The following is a 21,017-nucleotide window of genomic DNA, read 5'->3' on the forward strand; positions in this document are numbered from 1 at the left end:
AACACATTAAGCTAATACCGACACTTCACACTGTAAATGCATACATTACCTGTGATGAAAGGTACAGCAAGGAACCAACCTCAACCGGTTTCTGAAACAGGATGTCATCTACAGCGATCGCATAAGGCCTTGAACTCCTGAAAGCAATCAACAAGGATTTGAGAAAGTTCCGGATATAAAACGGAGGACTTCAGCAACAATGCATCTAAAAATCAAATTAAAGACATATCAGCCCGTTTTCTTCATACACAGGTAACACTTCCCTGCCCTAGTTTCTCCAATGCCACACACAATCAGTGGTCATGGGGGGAGAGCTATTCCTCGATCAAGATCACATTGAACCAACCTTTACTACATTAAAGGTGCTATATAAATGCAAGCTGTTGTTGTTGTACATTACAACAGTGACTACTGTCCCCACTGACACCTGGAAGTCCCTGGTCAAAGACCACCCCAAATGGAGGAAGTGCATCCGGGAGGGCGCTGAGCACCTCAAGTCTCATCGCCGAGAGCATGCAGAAATCAAGCGCAGGCAGCGGAAAGAGCGTGCGGCAAACCAGTCCCACCCACCCTTTCCTTCAACAACTGTCTGTCCCACCTGTGACAGTCTGTGGCTCTCGTATTGGACTGTTCAGTCACCTAAGAACTCATGTTTAGAGTGGAAGCAAGTCTTCCTCGATTCCGAGGGACTGCCTATGATGATGATGATGACACATCAAAAGTACTTTAATGGCTGTAAAGCACTTTGGGACATCCAGTGGTCGTGAAAGGTGCTATATAAATGCAAGTCTTTTCCTTCTTAGTGACGGTTTACCTACCCAGGGTTAGTCTTTTTGAAAGGCTACTGATAATGTCGGGTCAGGGTTAAACGAGTGGGGGGAAAGCTGGCAAATCTGGGCTGGCCGGAAGCCCATTTAATGGTCTGTCTAAAGTCTGGAAGCAGGGTTTTGGAGAAAGGTCAAAATCAGTCAAACAGGAAGTGAAATATAAAACAAACGGTGGCATCAATAACAGGAGGGGGAATGCCACACGGTATCTCACTATGAAGAAATGTAACTAAGGAGTTCTAATTCCCAAACTCGATCAGCACAAATGCACAATATACACAAAATATAAGGTTCTTACCCATAGACGCACGCATTTGCCCACGCCAACTCAAAGGCTTTCCTCATCAGAAACCCACCAAAGATTTTGTTGAAAATATTACGTTCCTGATTTTTAAGAAAAAGACAAGTTACTGTAGTCTTCACCTGTACAATGCACCAACAGCTCAATCGTCGATCTGCACAGCTTTAATAAGCACACACTTCAATGTAAAGGGGAACTTCTCAACGGTTAAATGAGCGGGAAGGAAATTTAATTAAACATATTTTTAATAAGTTAAGCTTTATTAAGTTGGTAATTGGTCAAGACACCAGTGAGGATAGATGGATAATTGATCATCAGTAGATGGCTCATTGACACAAACACCCAGAGATAAAAACAGAATTACTAGTAATATATTATGGCTGTTATCTAAAGGAGTAACATTGAAAAATGAAGCAAAATTATCAAGCCAGTGAGCAAAGATGTGGAAATGGTGAAATATTTGAGCACAGTTCACAAAATCGTTCTATTTGAGAACATTGTGTAAATCATTCCAAAAGCAGGAAGCATGCAAGCATAGCGCTGCAACTAATACTGTAGACTTCCAAGGGCCTGGCTTCCTCCCCCATCGTTTGCGAAATAGTAAGAGCTAACTTCCATCCTGTGTGCAAAGGCCTTTGACAATTAGTCACAAGCAAGCCATATAGCTGTAGTGGAGCCTTAAAGATGCTCGATTACTTTCATAGTTCAGTTCCCATTTACCACACACTATTCTGGTCTGCAGCTTCTCACCCTAATCGGCACCACTGAAGCTCATCACTTACTGTCTCTGAACTTGCCCACTTTCACTCAGCCTCTACTACCTCCTCCTTCAATAGGACTGAGGTATAGTTCTAAAAGGAGGCCTCAACTACAGTGTGTGTTGGAAGAAATAAAGGGGCTCATATAACAACTTACATTTATATCGCACCTTCAACATGGTAAAATGTCCCAAGGTGCTTCACAGGAGCGTTACCATACAAAGTGTGGCACCGAGTCACACAAGGAGATATTAGGGCAGCTGACAAAAAACTTGAACAAAGAAGTAGGTTTTAGGGAGCATCTTGAAGGAGGAAAGAGAAGTAGAGAGGCGGAGAGGTTTAGGGAGGGAGTTCCAGAGCTTGGGGCCCAGACAACAGAAAGCACGGCCACCAATGGTGAAGCGATTACAATCAGGGATGCTCAGGTGGGCAGAAAGTAGTGCAGAAATTTCATAGGTTTGTGGGGCTGGAGGGGGTTACAGAGATGGGGAGGTGCGAGGCCATGGAGGGATTTGAAAACCAGGATGAAAATTTTAAAATGGAGGTGTTGCTTAACTGGGAGCCAAGTTAAGCAAGCACAGGGGCGATGGGTGAACGTGACTTGGAGCAAATTTGGATATGCGCTTAAGTTTATGGAGGGCGAAAGATTTTGGGCTGGGGGGGGTCCACAAGTGAGTTGGAATAGTCAAGTCTAGAGGTAACAAAGGTATGGATGAGGGTTTCAGCAGATGAGCTGAGGCAGGGGCGGAGATGGACGATGTAACATCAGGTGGTCTTAATGATGGCACGGATGTGTGGTCGGAAGCTCAGCTTGGGGTCAAATACGACTCCAAGGTTGCCAACAGTCTGGTTCATCCTTTGGCCGACTGAGGAAAAGTGTGTTTGAAGATCAGGCCCTCAAATCTAGCACCAAGCTCATGGTACAGGGTTGTAGTGATACCCGCTCTCCTGTATGGCTCAGAGATGTGGACCATACACAGCAGACACCTCAAATCGCTGGAGAAATACCACCAACGATGTCTCCACAAGATCCTGCAAATCCCCTGGGAGGACAAACGCACCAGCATCAGCGTCCTCGATCAAGCCAACATCCCCAGCATCGAACCACTGACCACACTCAACCAGCTCCGTTGGGCGAGCCACATTGTTCGCATGCCTGACACAAGACTCCTAAAGCAAGCGCTCTACTTGGAATTCCTACACGGTAAGCAAGCCCAAAAGCTGGGCAGAGGAAACGTTACAAGGACACCCTCAAAGCCTCCCTGATAAAGTGCAACAACCTCACCGACACCTGGGAGTCCGTGGCCAAAGACCGCCCAAAGTGGAGGAGGTGCATCCGGGAGGGTGCTGAGCACCTCGAGTCTCATCGCCGAGAGCATGCAGAAATCAAGCGCAGGCAGCGGAAAGAGCGTACGGCAAACCAGTCCCACCCACCCTTTCCCTCAACGACTGTCCCACCTGTGACATAAGAAATAGGAACAGGAAGAGGCCATACGGCCCCTCGAGCTTGCTCCGCCATTCAATAAGATCATGGCTGATCTGATCATGAACTCAGCTCCACTTCCCTGCCCACTCCCCATAACCCCCTGTCCCCATATCATTTAAGAAACTCTATTTCTGTCTTAAATGTATTCAATGTCCCAGCTTCTACAGCTCTCTGAGGCAGATTTACAACCCTCAGAAGAAATTTCTCATGTCAAGTTTTAATTGGGCGGCCCCTTATTCTAAGATCATGCCCTCTAGTTCTAGTCTCCCCCGTCAGTGGAAACATCCTCTCTGCATCCACCTTGTCAAGCCCCTTCATAATCTTATATGTTTCGATAAGATCACCTCTCATTCTTCTGAATTCCAATGAGTAGAGGTCCAACCTAGTTAACCTTTCCTCATAAGTCAACCCCCTCATCCCCGGAATCAACCTAGTGAACCTTCTCTGAACTGCCTCCAAAGCAAGTATATCCTTTCGTAAATATGGAAACCAAATTTGCACGCAGTATTCCAGAGACTGTAATTCCCGTATTGGACTGTTCAGTCACCTAAGAACTCATTTTTAGAGTGGAAGCAAGTCTTCCTCGATTTCAAGGGACTGCCTATGATGATGATCATGCTTGGCTGGGAGAGGGATGGAGTCAGTGACTAGGGAACAGGTTTTGTGGCGATTTTACCAATATTTAGTTGGAGGAAATTACTGCTCATCCAGTACTGGAGGTGGGACAAGCAGCATGGCAAATCAGACAGTTCAGAGATCAAGAGAGGTGGAGCTGGGTGTCTTCAGCATACATGTGAAAACTGATAGTGTTTTTGGATGATGTCACCGAGGGGCAGATGAGAAATAGGAGGGGGCCAAGGATAGATCCTTGGGGGACTCCAGGAGGTAATGGTGTGGGAGTGGGAGGAGAAGTCAGTGCTGAACCTCAGGCTGCACCTGGATAGACAAGAATGGAACCAGGCGAGTGCAGTCCCATCCAGCTTGACAATGGAGGTGGTGTTGGAGGAGGATGGTGTAGTGAACCGTGTCAAAGGCTGTAGACAGGTCGAGAAAGACGAGGAGGAAAAATTTACCATGGTCACAGTCACGTAGGATGGCATTTGTGACTTTGATAAGAACCGTTTCGGTACTGTGGCAGGGAAGAAACCGGATTGGAGGGATTCAAACATGGAGTTCCAGGAAAGATGGGCACGGATTTGGGAGGCGACAGCATCTTCAAGGACTTGAGAGGAAAGGGAGGTTGGAGATGGGGCGGTAGTTTGCAAGGGCAGAGGGGTTAAGGGTCGTTTTTTTGAGTGGTGATGACGGCAGATTTGAAGGGGAGAGGGACAGCGCCTGAGGAGAGCGAACCGTTAACATTAAACATTCAAGTCTGCGTTCCTTGGACTTAATGAAGCAGAGGTATGGGCTGGGGGACCGACCAGGGTGAGAGAGAAATGATTTTAAGGGGCAAGGTATCCAAGGTGGAGGTGAGAGTGCGATTGAGCAGAAGTGTTATGGCGAATGCAGGGCGAAAGGCTAAACAGTCGGGATTTTGATGCGAGGCAGAGTTTTTTCCGGGGCGGTCACAGACGGAAGTGGGTTTTGGGAAGGAGAAGGGGGATGTGGGTGGACAACGATACAAGGAAATGATCAGAGATGGCCTAATTGTGAGATGGCAAGGTCTAGGGGGTGGCCAAGAATATGGGTAGGGGAGTTTACATGGAGAGAGATATTAAGGGAGGATAGGAGGGCAGTGAACTCAGGAGAGAGAGCGAGCATGCTGAGTTGAGATGGAGGTTGAAATCACTGAGGATGAGAAGCCGCTCGGTGCAGAGGCTGAGGGAGGAAAGGTGAAGATATCTCGGTGAGAAGCTTGGAGTGGTACTTGGGAGGGCATCAGAGAACGAGGATTTTAAATGAGAGGCGAGAGGGGTGGAACAAGGTAAAATGCTCAAAGGAGAAGGTGCCGGGGAGTAGGGGACAGACCAAGGTGTGGTTTGGTGATGAGCCATTCAGCCAATCCAGCGGTTTGGGCGGGGCAAGTGGTGGACGGTATAGGCAGGTGGGGAGGCTTCATCCAAAGGCGTCAGTCAGTGGAAGTCATAACGGGGAACAAAGAAATGGCAGACCAATTGAACAAGTACTTTGGTTCGGTATTCACTAAGAAGGACACAAACAACCTTCCGGATATAAAAGGGGTAAGAAGGAGGAACTGAGGGAAATCCTTATTAGTCGGGAAATTGTGTTGGGGAAATTGATGGGATTGAGGGCCTGATGGACTGCATCCCAGAGTACTTAAGGAGGTGGCCTTGGAAATAGCGGATGCATTGACAGTCATTTTCCAACATTCCATAGACTCCTGGATCAGTTCCTATGGAGTAGAGGGTAGCCAATGTAACCCCACTTTTTAAAAAAGGAGGGAGAGAAAACAGGGAATTATAGACCGGTCAGCCTGACATCAGTAGTGGGTAAAATGATGGAATCAATTATTAAGGATGTCATATCAGCGCATTTGGAAAGAGGTGACATGATAGGTCCAAGTCAGCATGGATTTGTGAAAGGGAAATCATACTTGACAAATCTTCTGGAATTTTTTTGAGGATGTTTCCAGTAGAGTGGACAAGGGACAACCAGTTGATGTAGTGTATTTGGACTTTCAGAAGGCTTTCGACAAGATCCCACACAAGAGATTAATGTACAAAGTTAAAGCACATGGGATCGGGGGTAGTGTGCTGACGTGGATTGAGAACTGGTTGTCAGACAGGAAGCAAAGAGTAGGAGTAAATGGGTACTTTTCAGAATAGCAGGCAGTGACTAGTGGAGTACCGCAAGGTTCTGTGCTGGGGCCCCAGCTGTTTACATTGTACATTAATGATTTAGACGAGGGGATTAAATGTAGTATCTCCAAATTTGCGGATGACACTAAATTGGGTGGCAGTGTGAGTTGCGAGGAGGATGCTATGAGGCTGCAGAGTGACTTGGATAGGTTAGGTGAGTGGGAAAATGCATGGCAGATGAAGTATAATGTGGATAAATGTGAGGTTATTCACTTTGGTGGTAAAGAGAGAGAGACAGACTATTTTCTGAATGGTGACAGATTAGGAAAAGGGGAGGTGCAACGAGACCTGGGTGTCATGGTACATCAGTCATTGAAGGTTGGCATGCAGGTACAGCAGGCGGTTAAGAAAGCAAATGGCATGTTGGCCTTCATAGCGAGGATATTTGAGTACAGGGGCAGGGAGGTGTTGCTACAGTTGTACAGGGCCTTGGTGAGGCCACACCTGGCGTATTGTGTACAGTTTTGGTCTCCTAACTTGAGGAAGGACATTCTTGCTATTGAGGGAGTGCAGCGAAGGTTCACCAGACTGATTCCCCGGATGGCAGGACTGACCTATCAAGAAAGACTGGATCAACTGGGCTTGTATTCACTGGAGTTCAGAAGAATGAGCGGGGACCTCATAGAAACGTTTAAAATTCTGATGGGTTTAGACAGGCTAGATGCAGGAAGAATGTTCCCAATGTTGGGGAAGTCCAGAACCAGGAGTCACAGTCTAAGGATAAGGGGTAACCATTTAGGACCGAGATGAGGAGGAACTTCTTCACCCAGAGAGTGGTGAACCTGTGGAATTCTCTACCACAGAAAGTTGTTGAGGCTAATTCACTAAATATATTCAAAAAGGAGTTAGATGTAGTCCTTACTACTAGGGGGATCAAGGGGTATGGCAAGAAAGCAGGAATGGGGTACTGAAGTTGCATGTTCAGCCATGAACTCATTGAATGGCAGTGCAGGCTAGAAGGGCCAAATGGCCTACTCCTGCACCTATTTTCTATGTTTCTGTGTGTCATCACCACTCAGTCAGGTTTCCGTCGGGGCCATGATGTCGATGCAATCATCCACAATAAGTTCATGGATTGCAAGGGCCTTGTTGACAAGTGAACAGACATTCTGGAGGGAGATGCGGAGAGGGTCAGTGATAGCTGGGCCACTGTCGGAGACCACAGGGTCAGCATTGGGAGGGGTAAGTGGGACAGGAAGGAGATAGGAAAGACTAGCCTCAATGCAACGTGCTGGGCGGGATGGTCAGCGAGAGAGTCGGATGGAACAGTCGGTGTTGCTGCTTGTGAGGAGGCAGCGATGGGAGCCTTGATGGGCCCTTCGGAGGATGCCAAGAGAGGGAAACTGTCGGCTTATCTGAGAGGGAGTCAAGCCTGGGATGGCGGCAGGTTGAGGAGAGCTGAAGGCTTGGGGTAGGGATTCGGGAGGGCAGAGTATCCAAGAAGGATGACAGGAGAGAGGGGTCTAAGAGGGGTAAAGGGAAAAGTAGGAAAAAAGGGAGAGAAAAAAAAAAAGAGGGGAAATAGAAGAGATGGACTTGGGTCCGGAGCGGCAGTCAACACACGTAAACGAATGTATAGGGAGACTCAAGTTACAGAGCGAGATTAGGGGCACACATATCCTAGTAATAAACAGGGAATAGAGGAGACAGTGTGCAAAGACACAAGCGCAGTATCCTGTGGGTTAACTGTTTGAATGACGGACTCTTCATATGTGGAGGATGTCTTACAGTCAGGAAAACATGGAAAGTGAGTAAAAAGGATATAGAAGGTGCAGAAAAAGATTAACAAGAATGATACCAGAACTGAAAGATTACAACCATCGTGGAAGACTGAACAGGCTGGGGCTCTTCTCTCTAGAAAAGAGAAGGCCGAGTGGTGTCTAATGGAGGTCTTTAAAATGGTATTTAGAGACGATGTTTCCACTTGTCGGGAGTCCAAGACTAATAACTCCAATAAGGAATTCAGGAGAAACATCTTTACTCAGAGAGCGATTAGAATGTGGAACTTGCTACTGCATGAAGCGATTGAGACGAATAGCACAGATGCATTTAAGGGGAAGCTATACAAGTACATGAGGGAGAAAGGAATAGAAGGATATGGTGATAGGGTGGGAGGAGGCTCATGTAGAACATAAACACAAGCATAGACCTGTTGGGCCAAATGGGCTGTCCGTGTGTAAACGTTTCATAATGTAATGTATTCAATCAACCTCCACACACTAATGGCATATATTAGCACAGCACAGAAAATGGAAGTATAACACTCTAGCTGTGGATTTAATTTTGCCAAATATTATACCTTCTAGACCGTATGCTAGTACATAAGCGTTTTCTAATAAAGCTTATATTTTGCTCAAGCACACACACTGCTGGACATACTTCGTGATGGTGTGTTTCAATGCAGTAACGTCCGTGTGATTTTCCACTGAACACTTCTCCAATGTTCACAAGGCCACATCCTGTTTAAAGGTACACAAACTTAACAAATTTGTAACGGAGGGCAGAAAATTCAGCATCTACCTCAAAGCTTAGTTTGCCTTGGAAAAGGAGGAAAGGCATAAAACGTAGTGCCCTTCTTTATCCCAGCAAACACGGTTAAATTAATCGACTTTCCCAGGAACACTGTACCACGGAAGTCCTCTTTTGTAAAAGGCTGCAGTTAACATTGGGATCGCGGAGTGCAGAGAATGGTTGAATGCTTACACTGCGGCGTGCTGCTTGAATGATAACTGGTGGATTTTGGCCCTTTCCCTGCCATGAGCTATTATTTTACAATCTCTCATAGCTCAGGTTTTCTTGGATCAAGGCTCACTGCACTATATCTACACTAAAGGGATGACAAATTTCACTTCAATCTCTTTCAGAATGATAGAGTACAGCATTGAGGAAGGCCATTCGGCCCATCGAGTCTACGCGGGCTGACAGTCAGTCCCACTCCCCCGCTCTTTCCCCATATCCCTGCAATCTTTTCTCCTTCAGGTACTTATCAATTCCCTTTTGAAGGCCACCATTGAGTCTGCCTCCACCACCCCATCAGGCAGTCCATTCCAAATCCTAACCACTCGCTGCGTAAAAATAGTGTTTCCTCATGTCGCCTCTCGGTCTTTTGCCAATCACCCTAAATCTGTGCCCTCAATGCCCTTCAGCCATTGGAAACAGTCTCCTGATTCACTGTCTAAACCCTTCATGATTTGGAACTCCTTTGTCACATGCTCTAAGCTTCTCCAGTCTATCCATGATAGCGTAATCCCTCATCCCTGGAACCACTGTAGTAAGTCGTTTCTGTACCCTCTCCAAAGCCTTCACGTCCTTAACAAACTGATGCTTGTTTGAGATCACTCCAGTTCAACAGTGTCTGATGCTAATAATGGCAAGGATTGCTAATATTGGGTAAAGACTCCCTCTGTACACTGTGTACTTTCACCTGTACTTTATAGACAGCAGACAGGAAAGTCTTTCCCCACTCTTATTAACAGCCTTCCAAAGAATTGAAGGGGAAAGAAATGGTGGAGAGCAGGAAAGAGTGATTGCTCATTATCTATACTGGTGTAAGATGAGGAAGAGATCACTGTTTGGGGGTTCAGTGGCTGCGTTATATCCATAGACTGCTCGAATTCTATCCCGGCTGGCAGAGCAAAGATGGTAACCCGACACCAGCACATTCAATCGCTGCGGATTTTTAGATGGCAGCTCTCCACAATTATTTTAATCCCAACTCACATTGCTGACTGTAAAGCTCACCTCCCTGGACTGCCAACAGGGAGCAGCGTGCGGCAGCATACCACTGCAGGGAGAAGCGCGTGCTGCTGCAGGAGGGCAACTGCTGCGAAGTCAGGTCACTGATTGCAGTACGGGCAGGCACAGCAGGAGGGGCGAAGGAGCAGCAAGAGTTTGTAGAGGGACGTGACCGGGGCTCAGGAGCAGCAAGAGTTTGGGGCTCAGAAGAGCCGAGGGCCCCAGGGGCAGCAGGGGCCAGCCCACACTGCGATGTGTGCGCACTAGGTCTGTGCAGCAGAGCTGATCTCCAGTCGTCTTGGTCAACCCTTGTCACTGGACCAAGACCTAGCTCTGTCAAGCCCGTGTGGCTGGTGCGCAACGGTCACCACACGTTAAAAAATCCACGCACAGGCATCTTCCACCCTTCAGGATGTAGTTCAGGATCCGGAATATTAGGTCCTTCATTGAAACACCTGTGAACTCATGCTTTTTTGGCGTGGAAGCAAGTCATCCTCGCTTCGAGGGACTGCCTATGATGATGATGACAAATGGGCAGAGTGAGCTGGGGAGACTGCCCATTTAAATGGCACAACACCAGGGGGAGCCAGAGAGCAAGTGCAGCCAACAGCAAGAGTTATTGAGAAAGGACAGAGACAATGGTGGGGGAAGGAGGATTTCAAGTCCACACGATGGGCAGGAGGGGTTAAATTTTAAAAATCTGAAACCCGACTCCAAGCTGCCTCTATTACGCCCACTTCCAGTTTTAACAGAGACAGGTTGAGGGATGGATGACTAACCCGCTCTCAAGGAGGTCAGTTATTCACATATGTTACTGAAGTTGCGGGTTGAGTTTCCCAGGACTCGGGAAACCCGGCAGCTGAAGGGAGGCGAGAACTATCGGATCCAGCAAGCAAGTGCTTTTCCAGCACTGCTTGTGGGCCTGGAGAAGCAGGACCGCTTCGCCAGGGCCCCTCCAACAAGCTAACTGGGTTCCCTTCCCCATCGACCCGCAATCACTTCAAAACCGCACCCCCGCCCTTCCTGCTCTCCGCTCCCCAGCCTTCCAGTGCAGGCCTTCTGTCCGACAGCCTCTCAATCTGGCTGGCTGCTGGCTGGGAAACGGAGAAATAAAATTCAACTGAGGTCCTGTCGCTAAATGCAGCAGGAATTCCATATTACCCACATTTATGGGTTATTCCCCCAACCAACATCTCAAACAGATGATCTAGTCATTTATCTCGGGCTGTTTGTGGGAGCTTGCTGTGCGCAAATTGGCTGCCGTGTTTCCTACATTACAACAATGACTACACTCCAAATGTACTTCAGTGGCTGTAAAGCTCGTTGGGATGTCTGGTGGTCGTGAAAGGCGCTATAGAGATGCAAGTCTTTATTTATACTTGAGTATATGCTCGAGGTTGCTTTCTTCATACTGACAAGTTATTTCACGGACATTATACAGCTCTGAATGGCAGAGAGAGGGGAGCAACAAGACACCAAATAGAACAGGGATGAATCACAAAGAAGGAATGCTGAAGCTTCCCGGTGTGGAAAGGGGAAGTTGAGGGGAATCCTTGCTGAGATATACAAAATAATAAGACGTACACCTTGGGTCAAGGAGAATATTACGTCAAATAAGGCCAAAACGCAGGACAAACGGGCATCAATTTAAACTTTAATACAAATATTCGGAAGGATTTCTTCACTAAACATGCGATAGAAATCTGAACAATTTCCCAGAGCGGGGCAGCAGAGGCAACGACATGAGGGCAATCAAAACCAGACTGGAAGCTGCAATGGAAGAGTTATAGTGCCAGAGGGAGAGCATTGCACCCGGACTTTTCCTATGCTATTAGAACGAAGTTGAACTTTCACTTAAAATTAGAAATGACCACCTTGTGGAAAAAGCACTAGGAATAGGATTCCTTTAAGGAACTTATGGTGAACTTGCCCACTCTGTCATCACAGCATCACTTTGAGGCAGGGCTTCAGTTGTCCACCTTAAGCCTGTCTCCAACACTGAACGGTGCTGCTTTCTGATACCGAAGGCAGCCATTAGTCTTTATAATCGGGTTTGATGTCACTTGAGTTTTAGGTGAAAAGAAATTCAAACAGAGCTTGTGAATTGTTTACTTGTACAGTATTGGATCAAAGTTTACTCTGCCTTTGGTAACCAATCAGTACTCGATAATCAACACACCCACTGGCTGATTCAGTACCGGCTTCGAAACAAGTGTCGAGTGCCATGTGCGCTTCCTTGCACCAGGCATCTATCTCCATTGCCTGCCACCGTCCCACAATTCTTCCACGTGTGATGCTTTTCCAGACTCAGTTACGCTACAATATACACCACCCCATGCCAGTCACTCCAGAAACCGCTGCACTAAAGCAACCATCCACTCCCAGCTCAGAGAAACAGCTCACCCTTAATAGAGAGTGGTGGTAAAATCAATCCAACAGGTGCAACTGTTCAACCACATTTATGTCATCTTGCGAAGCCCCCCCAGTCTCCAACTGGAGCCCCCAGGACACCCCCATCCCAGACCGGAACCCCCAGACTTCGGCCAACGTTCCCAGGGTTTCCCAACCCCCGACCAGCGTTTCCAGGGTCTTCCAATTCCCGAGCAGCGTTTCCAGAGTCTCCCAATCCCCGACCAGCGTCTCCCAATCCCCGACCAGCATTACCAGGGTCTTCCAATCCCCGAGCAGCGTTCCCAGGGTCTTCCAATTACCAAGCAGTGTTCCCAGGGTCTCCCAACCCCCGTTCCCAGGGTCTTCCAATTCCCGAGCAGTGTTCCCAGGGTCTCCCAATGTACAACCAGCGTTCCGGGGGTCTTCCAATCCCCGACCAGCATTCCGGGGTTCTCCCAATCCCTGACCAGCATTCCCAGGGTCTTTCAATCCCCGACCAGCGTTCCCAGGGTCTCCCAACCCCTGACCAGCATTCCCAGGGTCTTCCAATCTCTGAGCACCGTTCCCAGGGTCTTCCAATTACCAAGCAGTGTTCCCAGGGTCTCCCAAACCCCCGTTCCCAGGGTCTTCCAATTCCCGAGCAGTGTTCCCAGGGTCTCCCAATGTACAACCAGCGTTCGGGGGGTCTTCCAATCCCTGACCAGAGTTCCGGGGGTCTTCCAATCCCCGACCAGCATTCCGGGGGCTCCCAATCCCCGACCAGCATTCCCAGGGGCTTCCAATCCCCGACCATCATTCCCAGGGTCTCCCAATTCCCAACCAACGTTCCCAGGGGCTTCCAATCCCCGACCAGCGTTCCCAGGGTCTCCCAATTCCCGACCAGCGTTCCCAGGGTCTCCCAATCCCTGACCAGCGTTCCCAGGGTCTCCCAATCCCCGACCAGCATTCTGGGGGTCTCCCAATCCCCGACCAGCATTCCCAGGGTCTTTCAATCCCCGACCAGCGTTCTGGGGGTCTTCCAATCCCTGACCAGAGTTCCGGGGGTCTTCCAATCCCCGACCAGCATTCCGGGGGCTCCCAATCCCCGACCAGCATTCCCAGGGGCTTCCAATCCCCGACCATCATTCCCAGGGTCTCCCAATTCCCAACCAGCATTCCCAGGGGCTTCCAATCCCCGACCATCATTCCCAGGGTCTCCCAATTTCCGAGCAGCGTTCCCAGAGTCTCCCAATCCCCGACCAGCGTCTCCCAATCCCCGACCAGCGTTCCCAGGGTCTCCCAACCCCTGACCAGCATTCCCAGGGTCTTCCAATCCCCGAGCACCGTTCCCAGAGTCTTCCAATTACCACGCAGTGTTCCCAGGGTCTCCCAAACCCCGTTCCCAGGGTCTTCCAATTCCCAAGCAGTGTTCCCAGGGTCTCCCAATGTACAACCAGCGTTCTGGGGGTCTTCCAATCCCCGACCAGCATTCCGGGAGTCTCCCAATCCCTGACCAGCATTCCCAGGGTCTTTCAATCCCCGACCAGCGTTCTGAGGGTCTTCCAATCCCTGACCAGAGTTCCGGTGGTCTCTCAATCCCCAACCAGCATTCCGGGGGCTCCCAATCCCCAACCAGCATTCCGGGGGCTCCCAATCCCCGACCAGCATTCCGGGGGTTCCCAATCCCCGACCAGCGTTCCCAGGGTCTCCCAATTCCCGACCAGCATTCCCAGGGTCTCCCAATCCCCGGCCAGCATTCCCAGGGTCTCCCAAATCCCCGACCAGCATTCCCAAGGTCTTCTAATTCCCGACCAGCGTTCCCAGGGTCTCCCAATCCCCAACCAGCGTTCCCAGGATCTCCCAATCCCCAACCAGCGTTCCCAGGGTCTCCCAATCCCCAACCAGCGTTCCCAGGGTCTCCCAATCCCCAACCAGTGTTCCCAGGGTCACCCAATATCATGACCAGTGTTCCCACAGTATCCCAATATCATGACTGGTGTTCCCTACTTCAACATAGAACAAAGCATTTTACTAAAATAAAACTCTACAGTACCAACATGGGATGGTGTACACAGTGACTCATGTTGAAAGAAAGACTTGTATTTATATAGCGTCTTTCACGAACAGCGGACGTCCCAAAGCGCTTTACAGTCAAGGAAGAACTTTTGAAATCTAGTCACTGTCGGAAATGCGGCAGCCAACTTGCCGCACAGCAAGGTCCAACAAACAGCAATCTGTTTTTAGTGATGCTGCTCGAGTGGCCAGAACAACGGGGATAACTCCCCTGCTCTTCTTCGAAATAATGCCGTGCGATCTTTTACGTCCACCTGAGAGAGCAGTCAGGGCCTCAGTTTAACGTCTCATCCAAAAGATGGCACCTCCTACAGTGCAGCACTCCCTCAGCACTGCACTGGAGTGTCAGCCTAGATTTTTGTGCTCCAGTCCCTGGAGTGCGACTTGAACCCACAACCTTCTGACTCAGAGGCAAGGGTGCTGCCCACTGAGCCACAACTGACACACTATTAAGCAATAGAAACAAGGAAGGTTCACTCCTTGCACATACCTGAACATATGATATGAACTTGGGTGAAATATTGGAGGGCTACCAACACCTACTGAACTTAGCTGGGTGTGAGTCAGTGCTTTCAGAAGAGCTATAAAGGGGAAAATCAGGGAAAGGGAAAGGAATTGTAAGGAAAGGGATCATTCTTTCTATTAACTTTTAGCTTTTGACTGTCAGTAAATTTCTGTTAGAAGGCTGGAAATGTCACTTTAAGTTTCATTTCCAGTGAAATGAAAAGCAAACACAGGAACATGCAGCTGATAAGATAGCTATCACAGATACTGCAGTTACAAGAGGTCAGAAGCTGGGTATTATGCGGCGAGTGTCTCACCTCCTGACTCCCCAAAGCCTTTGGCAAGGCACAAGTCAGAAGAGTGCTAGAATACTTTCCACTTGCCTGGATGAGGGCAGCTCCAAGAACATTCAAGAAGCTTGACACCATCCAGGACAAAGCAGCCCACTTGATCGGCACCTCATCCACCACCTTCAACATTCACTCCCTCCACCATCGGTGCACCGTTACTGCAGTGCGTACCATCTACAAGATGCACTGCAGCAACTTGCCAAGGTTTCTTCGACAAGACCCAAGACCTCTACCACCTAGAAGGACAAGGACAGCAGGAACTCCACCACCTCAAAGTTCCCCTCCAAGTCACACACCAACCTGACTTGGAAATATATGACGGTGTCAGCTGTGGCTCAGTGGGTAGCACGCTCGCCTCAGATTCAGAAGGTTGTGGGTTTAAGTCCCACTCCAGGCACTTGAGCAGAAAAAAATCTAGGCTGACACTCCCAATGCAGTGCTGAGGGAGCGCTGCACCTTCAGAGGTGCCGTCTTTCGGATGAGATGTTAAACCGAGGCCCTGTCTTCTTGCTCAGGGGGACGTAAACGATCCCATGGCACTATTTCGAAGAAGAGCAGGGGAGTTATCCCCAGTGTACTGGCCAATATTTATCCCTCAATCAACATAGCAAAAACAAATTATCTGGTCATTATCAGATTGCTGAATGTGGGAGCTTGCTGTGCGCAAATTGGCTGCCGTGTTTCGCGCATTACAACAGTGACAATACTCCAAAAGTACTTCATTGAGACGTCGATGGTTGTGAAAGGCGCTATATAAATGCAAGTCTTTCTTTATATCGCCGTTCCTTCATTGTCGCTGGTTAAAAATCTTGGAACTCCCTCCCTAACAGCACTGTGGGAGCACCTTCACCACACGGACTGCAGCACTTTGAGGCGGCGGCTCACCAGCACTTTCTCAAGGGTAACAAGGAACAGACATTGCCAGCCCAAATCTCATGATTGAATAATTAAAAAAAACATTTGATTAAGCAAAATAAAAGTTCAGCAGAGGTGAAAAAAGATTGACTTTGTTAGATGGCTGCATAAGCCTCCTTAGGTGTGGCAGCTGTGAGATAATTGACAGGTCAATGGTGCCAGCCATTCAAGGAGTTGCAGCTAGGATGGCCAACTCCTCAGAGAACACCGATAATGAATGTGGTGACGTGATGACTGAAGTATTGGACCTCTGGAACTGCCTCATGTTGAATGTTTTAAGTGGCAGCTCAGTCAAGGTAAAGCCAATGATAGAGTTTGGGGAATCGTCTGTGTTAAAACTGGAGTAATGGCAGCTAACTGGAGGAGTGAAAGAAAGGTTTAAAAGGTGAGTGATTAGAATAGGTTCTTCAGAATTCGATTAGTCTGATCAACCAACTACACCGACCTCGGAACTGTAGCATGGCTGAATTGTTTGGCGCACTCACGAGACAGCGCTGCAAGTGTGCTGTTAAGTGTAGTACAGGTATGAGTAATTATTGTCAGTAACAGTTTTCACTCTCTGCTAAATACTCTGTAAACACCAATGAATGCTTTAGAACAATATTATTTTGAGTAGTAAATTATAAACTTAAGAACATGCATTCCCCAATAGTGGTGTCACATAAAAGGTGACTGCACAAGATAAAAGTTCACAGGATTGAGGGTCATATATTAGCATGGATAGAGAATTGGCTAACTAACAGAAAACAGAGAGTCAGGATAAATGGTTAATTCTCAGGTTGGCAATCAGTAACAGTGGGGTATCACAGGGATCAGTGCTGGGACCCCAACTATTTACAATCTATATTAACGACTTGGATGAAGGGACCGAGTGTAATGTAGCCAAAGTTTGCTGATGATACAAAGATGGATGGGAAAGCAAGTTGTGAGGAGGACACAAAAAATCTGCAAAGGGATATGGGCAGGCTAAGCGAGTGGGAAAAAATTTGGCAGATGAAGTATAATGTGCGAAAATGTGAGATTATCCACTTTGGCAGAAAAAATGGAGAGGGATTACAAAGTGCTGCAGTACAGAGGGACCTGGGGGTCCTTGTGCATGAAACACAAAAAGTTAGTATGCAGGTACAACAAGTAATCAGGAAGGCAAATTGAATGTTGGCCTTTTATTGTAAGGGGGATAGAGTATAAAAGCAGAGAAGTCCTGCTACAACTGTAGAGAGTATTGGTGAGGCCACACCTGGAGTACTACATACGGTTTTGGTCCCCGTATTTAAGGAGGGATATACTTGCATTGGAGGCAGTTCAGAGAAGGTTCACTAGGTTGATTCCTTAGATAAAGGGGTTCACTTATGAAGAAAGGTTGAGCAGATTGGGCCTATACATTGGAGTTCAGAAGAATGAGAGGTGAGGGGGCTTGACAGGGTAGATGCAGAGGATGTTTCTACTCGTGGGGGAAACTAAAACTAGGGGACATAGTCTCAGAATAAGGGGCTGCCCATTTAAAACTGAGAGGAGGAGAAATTTCTTCTCTTAGAGGGTTGTAAATCTGTGGAATTCTCTGCCCCAAAGAGCTGGGTCATTGAATAAATTTAAGGCGGAGATAGACAGATTTTTGAGCGATAAGAGAGTAAAAGGTTATGGGGAGTGGGCAGAGAAGTGGAGCTGAGTCCATGATCAGATCAGCCATGATCTTATTCAATGGCGGAGCAGGCTCGAGGGGCCAAATGGCCTACTCCTGCTCCTATTTCCTATGTTCTTATGTTTGTATCAGAAAACCAAAATGAGGGGATAACCTTTAGCTGTCTCAGCCCCAAGGTTATTAAATCCAGCGAACCTCCAGCGGGTAGTTGTGGTCACTATGAAAACCCACTCAATCCTCTGCTAGAACTAGTTCAGGAACACGTTCAATTCTCGAGTACCTTTAATCTAGATAAGCACCCCAAGGGATTTTACAGAGAAGGGAAAGCATGGAAACAGATGAACAGAATGGAGCTGTAAGCAGCACTCAGGATAGCTGTAGCTCGCTGAGCAGATTTAACAGATATTGTAACAAGAAATGAGTTTTAATATGCATTATTACATTGAAATAATGCTTACAGTTGTCACATACCTGTGGATGACATATCTCCAGACTTTTGAGCTTTGTGTCTTCCATCCACACGGAATTCTTCGGTAAGATCCGGCTGAGGAAGCTTGCTGTACTGAAAAATATCAGTTTGTGGTGAATGTGTGAAGAGCAGCAACTAATTCTCTTCTTTCAATCACCCATCCCCACATCAGTCTGCTGTGCATCCAAAGTCAACCCCACTTTAAACTCAGCACAATGATAGTGGCCGCGACTAATGATGCTCAGTTTGGGACACGTCGCCATTTTACAAATAAGGGAGCAAACAGAAATAGATATAAAAAGGATGAATGCTAAACCACGGTAAGGAGAAATTATGAAGGTGTCACCAAATCCTCACTTGGAAGCATGGATTCTGAGGTGGTTGTGAAAGGTGGGGGAAGGAAGTTGAGAGCCAAAGAGCTTTTACAGAGCAAGCTCCAAAGAGTGGGAGTAAAGCTGCTGAAGGCTCAGCCACCATGGTGTGGTGATAAGGTGGGAAATGCACACAAGATCAGAATTAGAAGACTGAAAGCTGTGGGGACTGTGAAAACAGAGTGACCAGAGGCTGTGTTGGAGCCTGGCAGTTTACCCGGCTACAAACTCCACTTACTTGATATCCAGAGTCTCCAGGAACATTTCATGTATAATTTTTCTTTCTTCTTCATTTGGTGCCACCTTCAATAACGAGTTCTCCTTTAGCTTAGCTCGTTCCTTTTTGTTCACTAAAATTTTAACATAAAAAATTTGATTTTGGTAAATTCACTGCAAACTTCAAAAGGTGAGAACATAAAAATAACCTTTATCCGTTAAACAAACAGACGATATGTCTTCTCCAGATAGTGGAGGTGAGGGAGAAAACTTCTACGTCGTGATGAGAAATCAAATTCTGTTTGCTAATGCTCCTGTGATGCACCTTGGGATGTTAAAGGTGCTATATCATGTAAGTTGTTGTTGAGAACTCAGGGGTTAGTAATGTAATGTGGAAATAGGAAGTGTTCACCCCAGGCAATGAACAATGAACATCAGAAAATAACCCGGATTAATGATCAGCAATGCCACAAGAGATGTACAAGTTTATTTTTTGCCAAAACCGGACAACAGGTAAAATAGATCCACAAAATGTGCTAAACTGCAAATAAAGGATTGGTTTAAAACAAATTTTAAAAACAGAGTTAACTTCAAAATTACGGCACTTAAATATGAGTGGTAGAGGCAGAAAGCCTAACCACATTTTAAAAAATACTTGGATGTTCACTTAAAGTGCTATAACCTATAGGGCTACGGACCAAGAGCCAGAAATTGCATTAGGCTAGATAGCTCTTGGTCGGCCGGCGCGGACATGATGGGCTGAAATGGCCACCTTCCGTGCTGTAAATTTCTATGATTCTATAGGGCCCAAGTTTCGGGTGGGATTGCTCCTATTTTTTTGGAGCAACTAGTTTAGTTTGGAGTATCTTAGAAATCGCAATTCTCAGCATTTCGTTTGCTCCAGTTCTAGTGAGTTAGTTTAGTTTCGTTTTAGTTCAGTTTTTTTTTCAAAAGGGGGCGTTACCAGCCTATTTTGCAAATTTAGGCACCAAAACATTATTCCAAACTAACTTAGAACGGAGTAAGTGTCGACTTTTGTACGGTCAGAAAAACCTTGCATACACTTTCGAATTAGGCGCGGGTAGCCAGAGATAGGAGGGGAAGGGAAGTTAGGGGATTTTCCAAAGTATTAAACACTTCACTTTTAAAAATAATGAACCATCAATAATAAATGATAAATAAATCAATAAATAAAAAATCAAACAAATAATAAAAAATAAAAAATAAAAAGTTCCTACCTCACCTTCCTGTTCGGGAGCACCGGGAGCCCGGCCATGGATAGGAGCTGGTGCCGCAGGCTGGAAGTTGGCACTCTGTCCCCTCCAGGAGCCCATTCAGCCAGGGCTAGGGGCTGCGTGCTGAAAATCGGCACTCTGCCCCACTCCAGGAGCCCATTTGGCCAGGGTTAGGGGCTGCGTGCTTCGGGCCCCTCCCACACAGCCAGCAGCACACGCACTCAGAATCTGGGGGCCAGGAGCTACTGCGCAGACTCCACTGTGCACGCGTGCAGCTGCCGGCACTCTCTTTGGCCCAAGGCTGTAGCTCCGCCCCCCCCCCCCCCCCCCCAACCGCTGTTGTGCTGCGTCGCGCTGACTGTTGAACAGGCCTGCTGCACTCGGAGAATGGCTTGGTAAGTTTTTGGCGTGCTTTTCATTCCACAAAATAGGCGGGCCTCTCGGAGGTTCTAGCGGATGTCGGAAACTTGGGCCCTATATTTCTCAACATAAATGTGACGTACCAATAGAAGGCAAACACGTACACAAACACTGCACAACTCTAATTTTCGATTTAAAGCACGATTAAACAAGCTTAATTTGAAATAAAATCCGACTGATATGACAGCTTTGTATTTCAACAATACAAATATCAACAAGTACAAAGTCAAAACAGAAATCCGCCTCACAGTTTGCTCTTGAATCTCGCACATAGAAACATAGAAAATAGGTGGAGTAGGCTATTCGGCCCTTCGAGCCTGCACCACCATTCAATAAGGTCATGGCTGATCATTCACCTCAGTACCCCTTTCCTGCTTTCTCTCCATACCCCTTGATCCCTTTAGTCGTAAGGGCCACATCTAACTCCCTTTTGAATATATCTAACGTACTCGACTCAACAACTTTCTGCAGTAGAGAATTCCATAGGTTCACAATTCTCTGGGTGAAAAAGTTTCTCCTCATCTCGGTC

The 21,017-nt window shown here is 47.4% G+C and overlaps 1 protein-coding gene across 3 annotated transcripts in view; it reads right to left on the reverse strand.

Moving 5' to 3' along the window:
• The window catches only part of LOC139276337 (acyl-coenzyme A thioesterase 9, mitochondrial-like), a 75,972-nt gene that overhangs the window by 7,158 nt on the left and 47,797 nt on the right, over positions 1–21,017 (reverse strand). For 2 of the 3 annotated variants that reach the window (XM_070894169.1, XM_070894170.1), the window contains 5 exons: positions 18,856–18,967; positions 18,249–18,334; positions 8,571–8,650; positions 1,126–1,211; positions 50–137 (listed from right to left, as the gene is read on the reverse strand). In XM_070894169.1, coding sequence (XP_070750270.1) covers positions 50–137; positions 1,126–1,211; positions 8,571–8,650; positions 18,249–18,334; positions 18,856–18,967 — 452 coding nt within the window. Of the gene's footprint in view, positions 1–49; positions 138–1,125; positions 1,212–8,570; positions 8,651–18,248; positions 18,340–18,855; positions 18,968–21,017 lie in introns of all 3 variants that reach the window. The other variant, XM_070894171.1, reaches the window with a different exon arrangement.

This window comes from Pristiophorus japonicus, chromosome 11 (assembly GCF_044704955.1).
Source record: "Pristiophorus japonicus isolate sPriJap1 chromosome 11, sPriJap1.hap1, whole genome shotgun sequence".
NCBI classification, from domain to species: Eukaryota; Metazoa; Chordata; class Chondrichthyes; family Pristiophoridae; genus Pristiophorus; species Pristiophorus japonicus.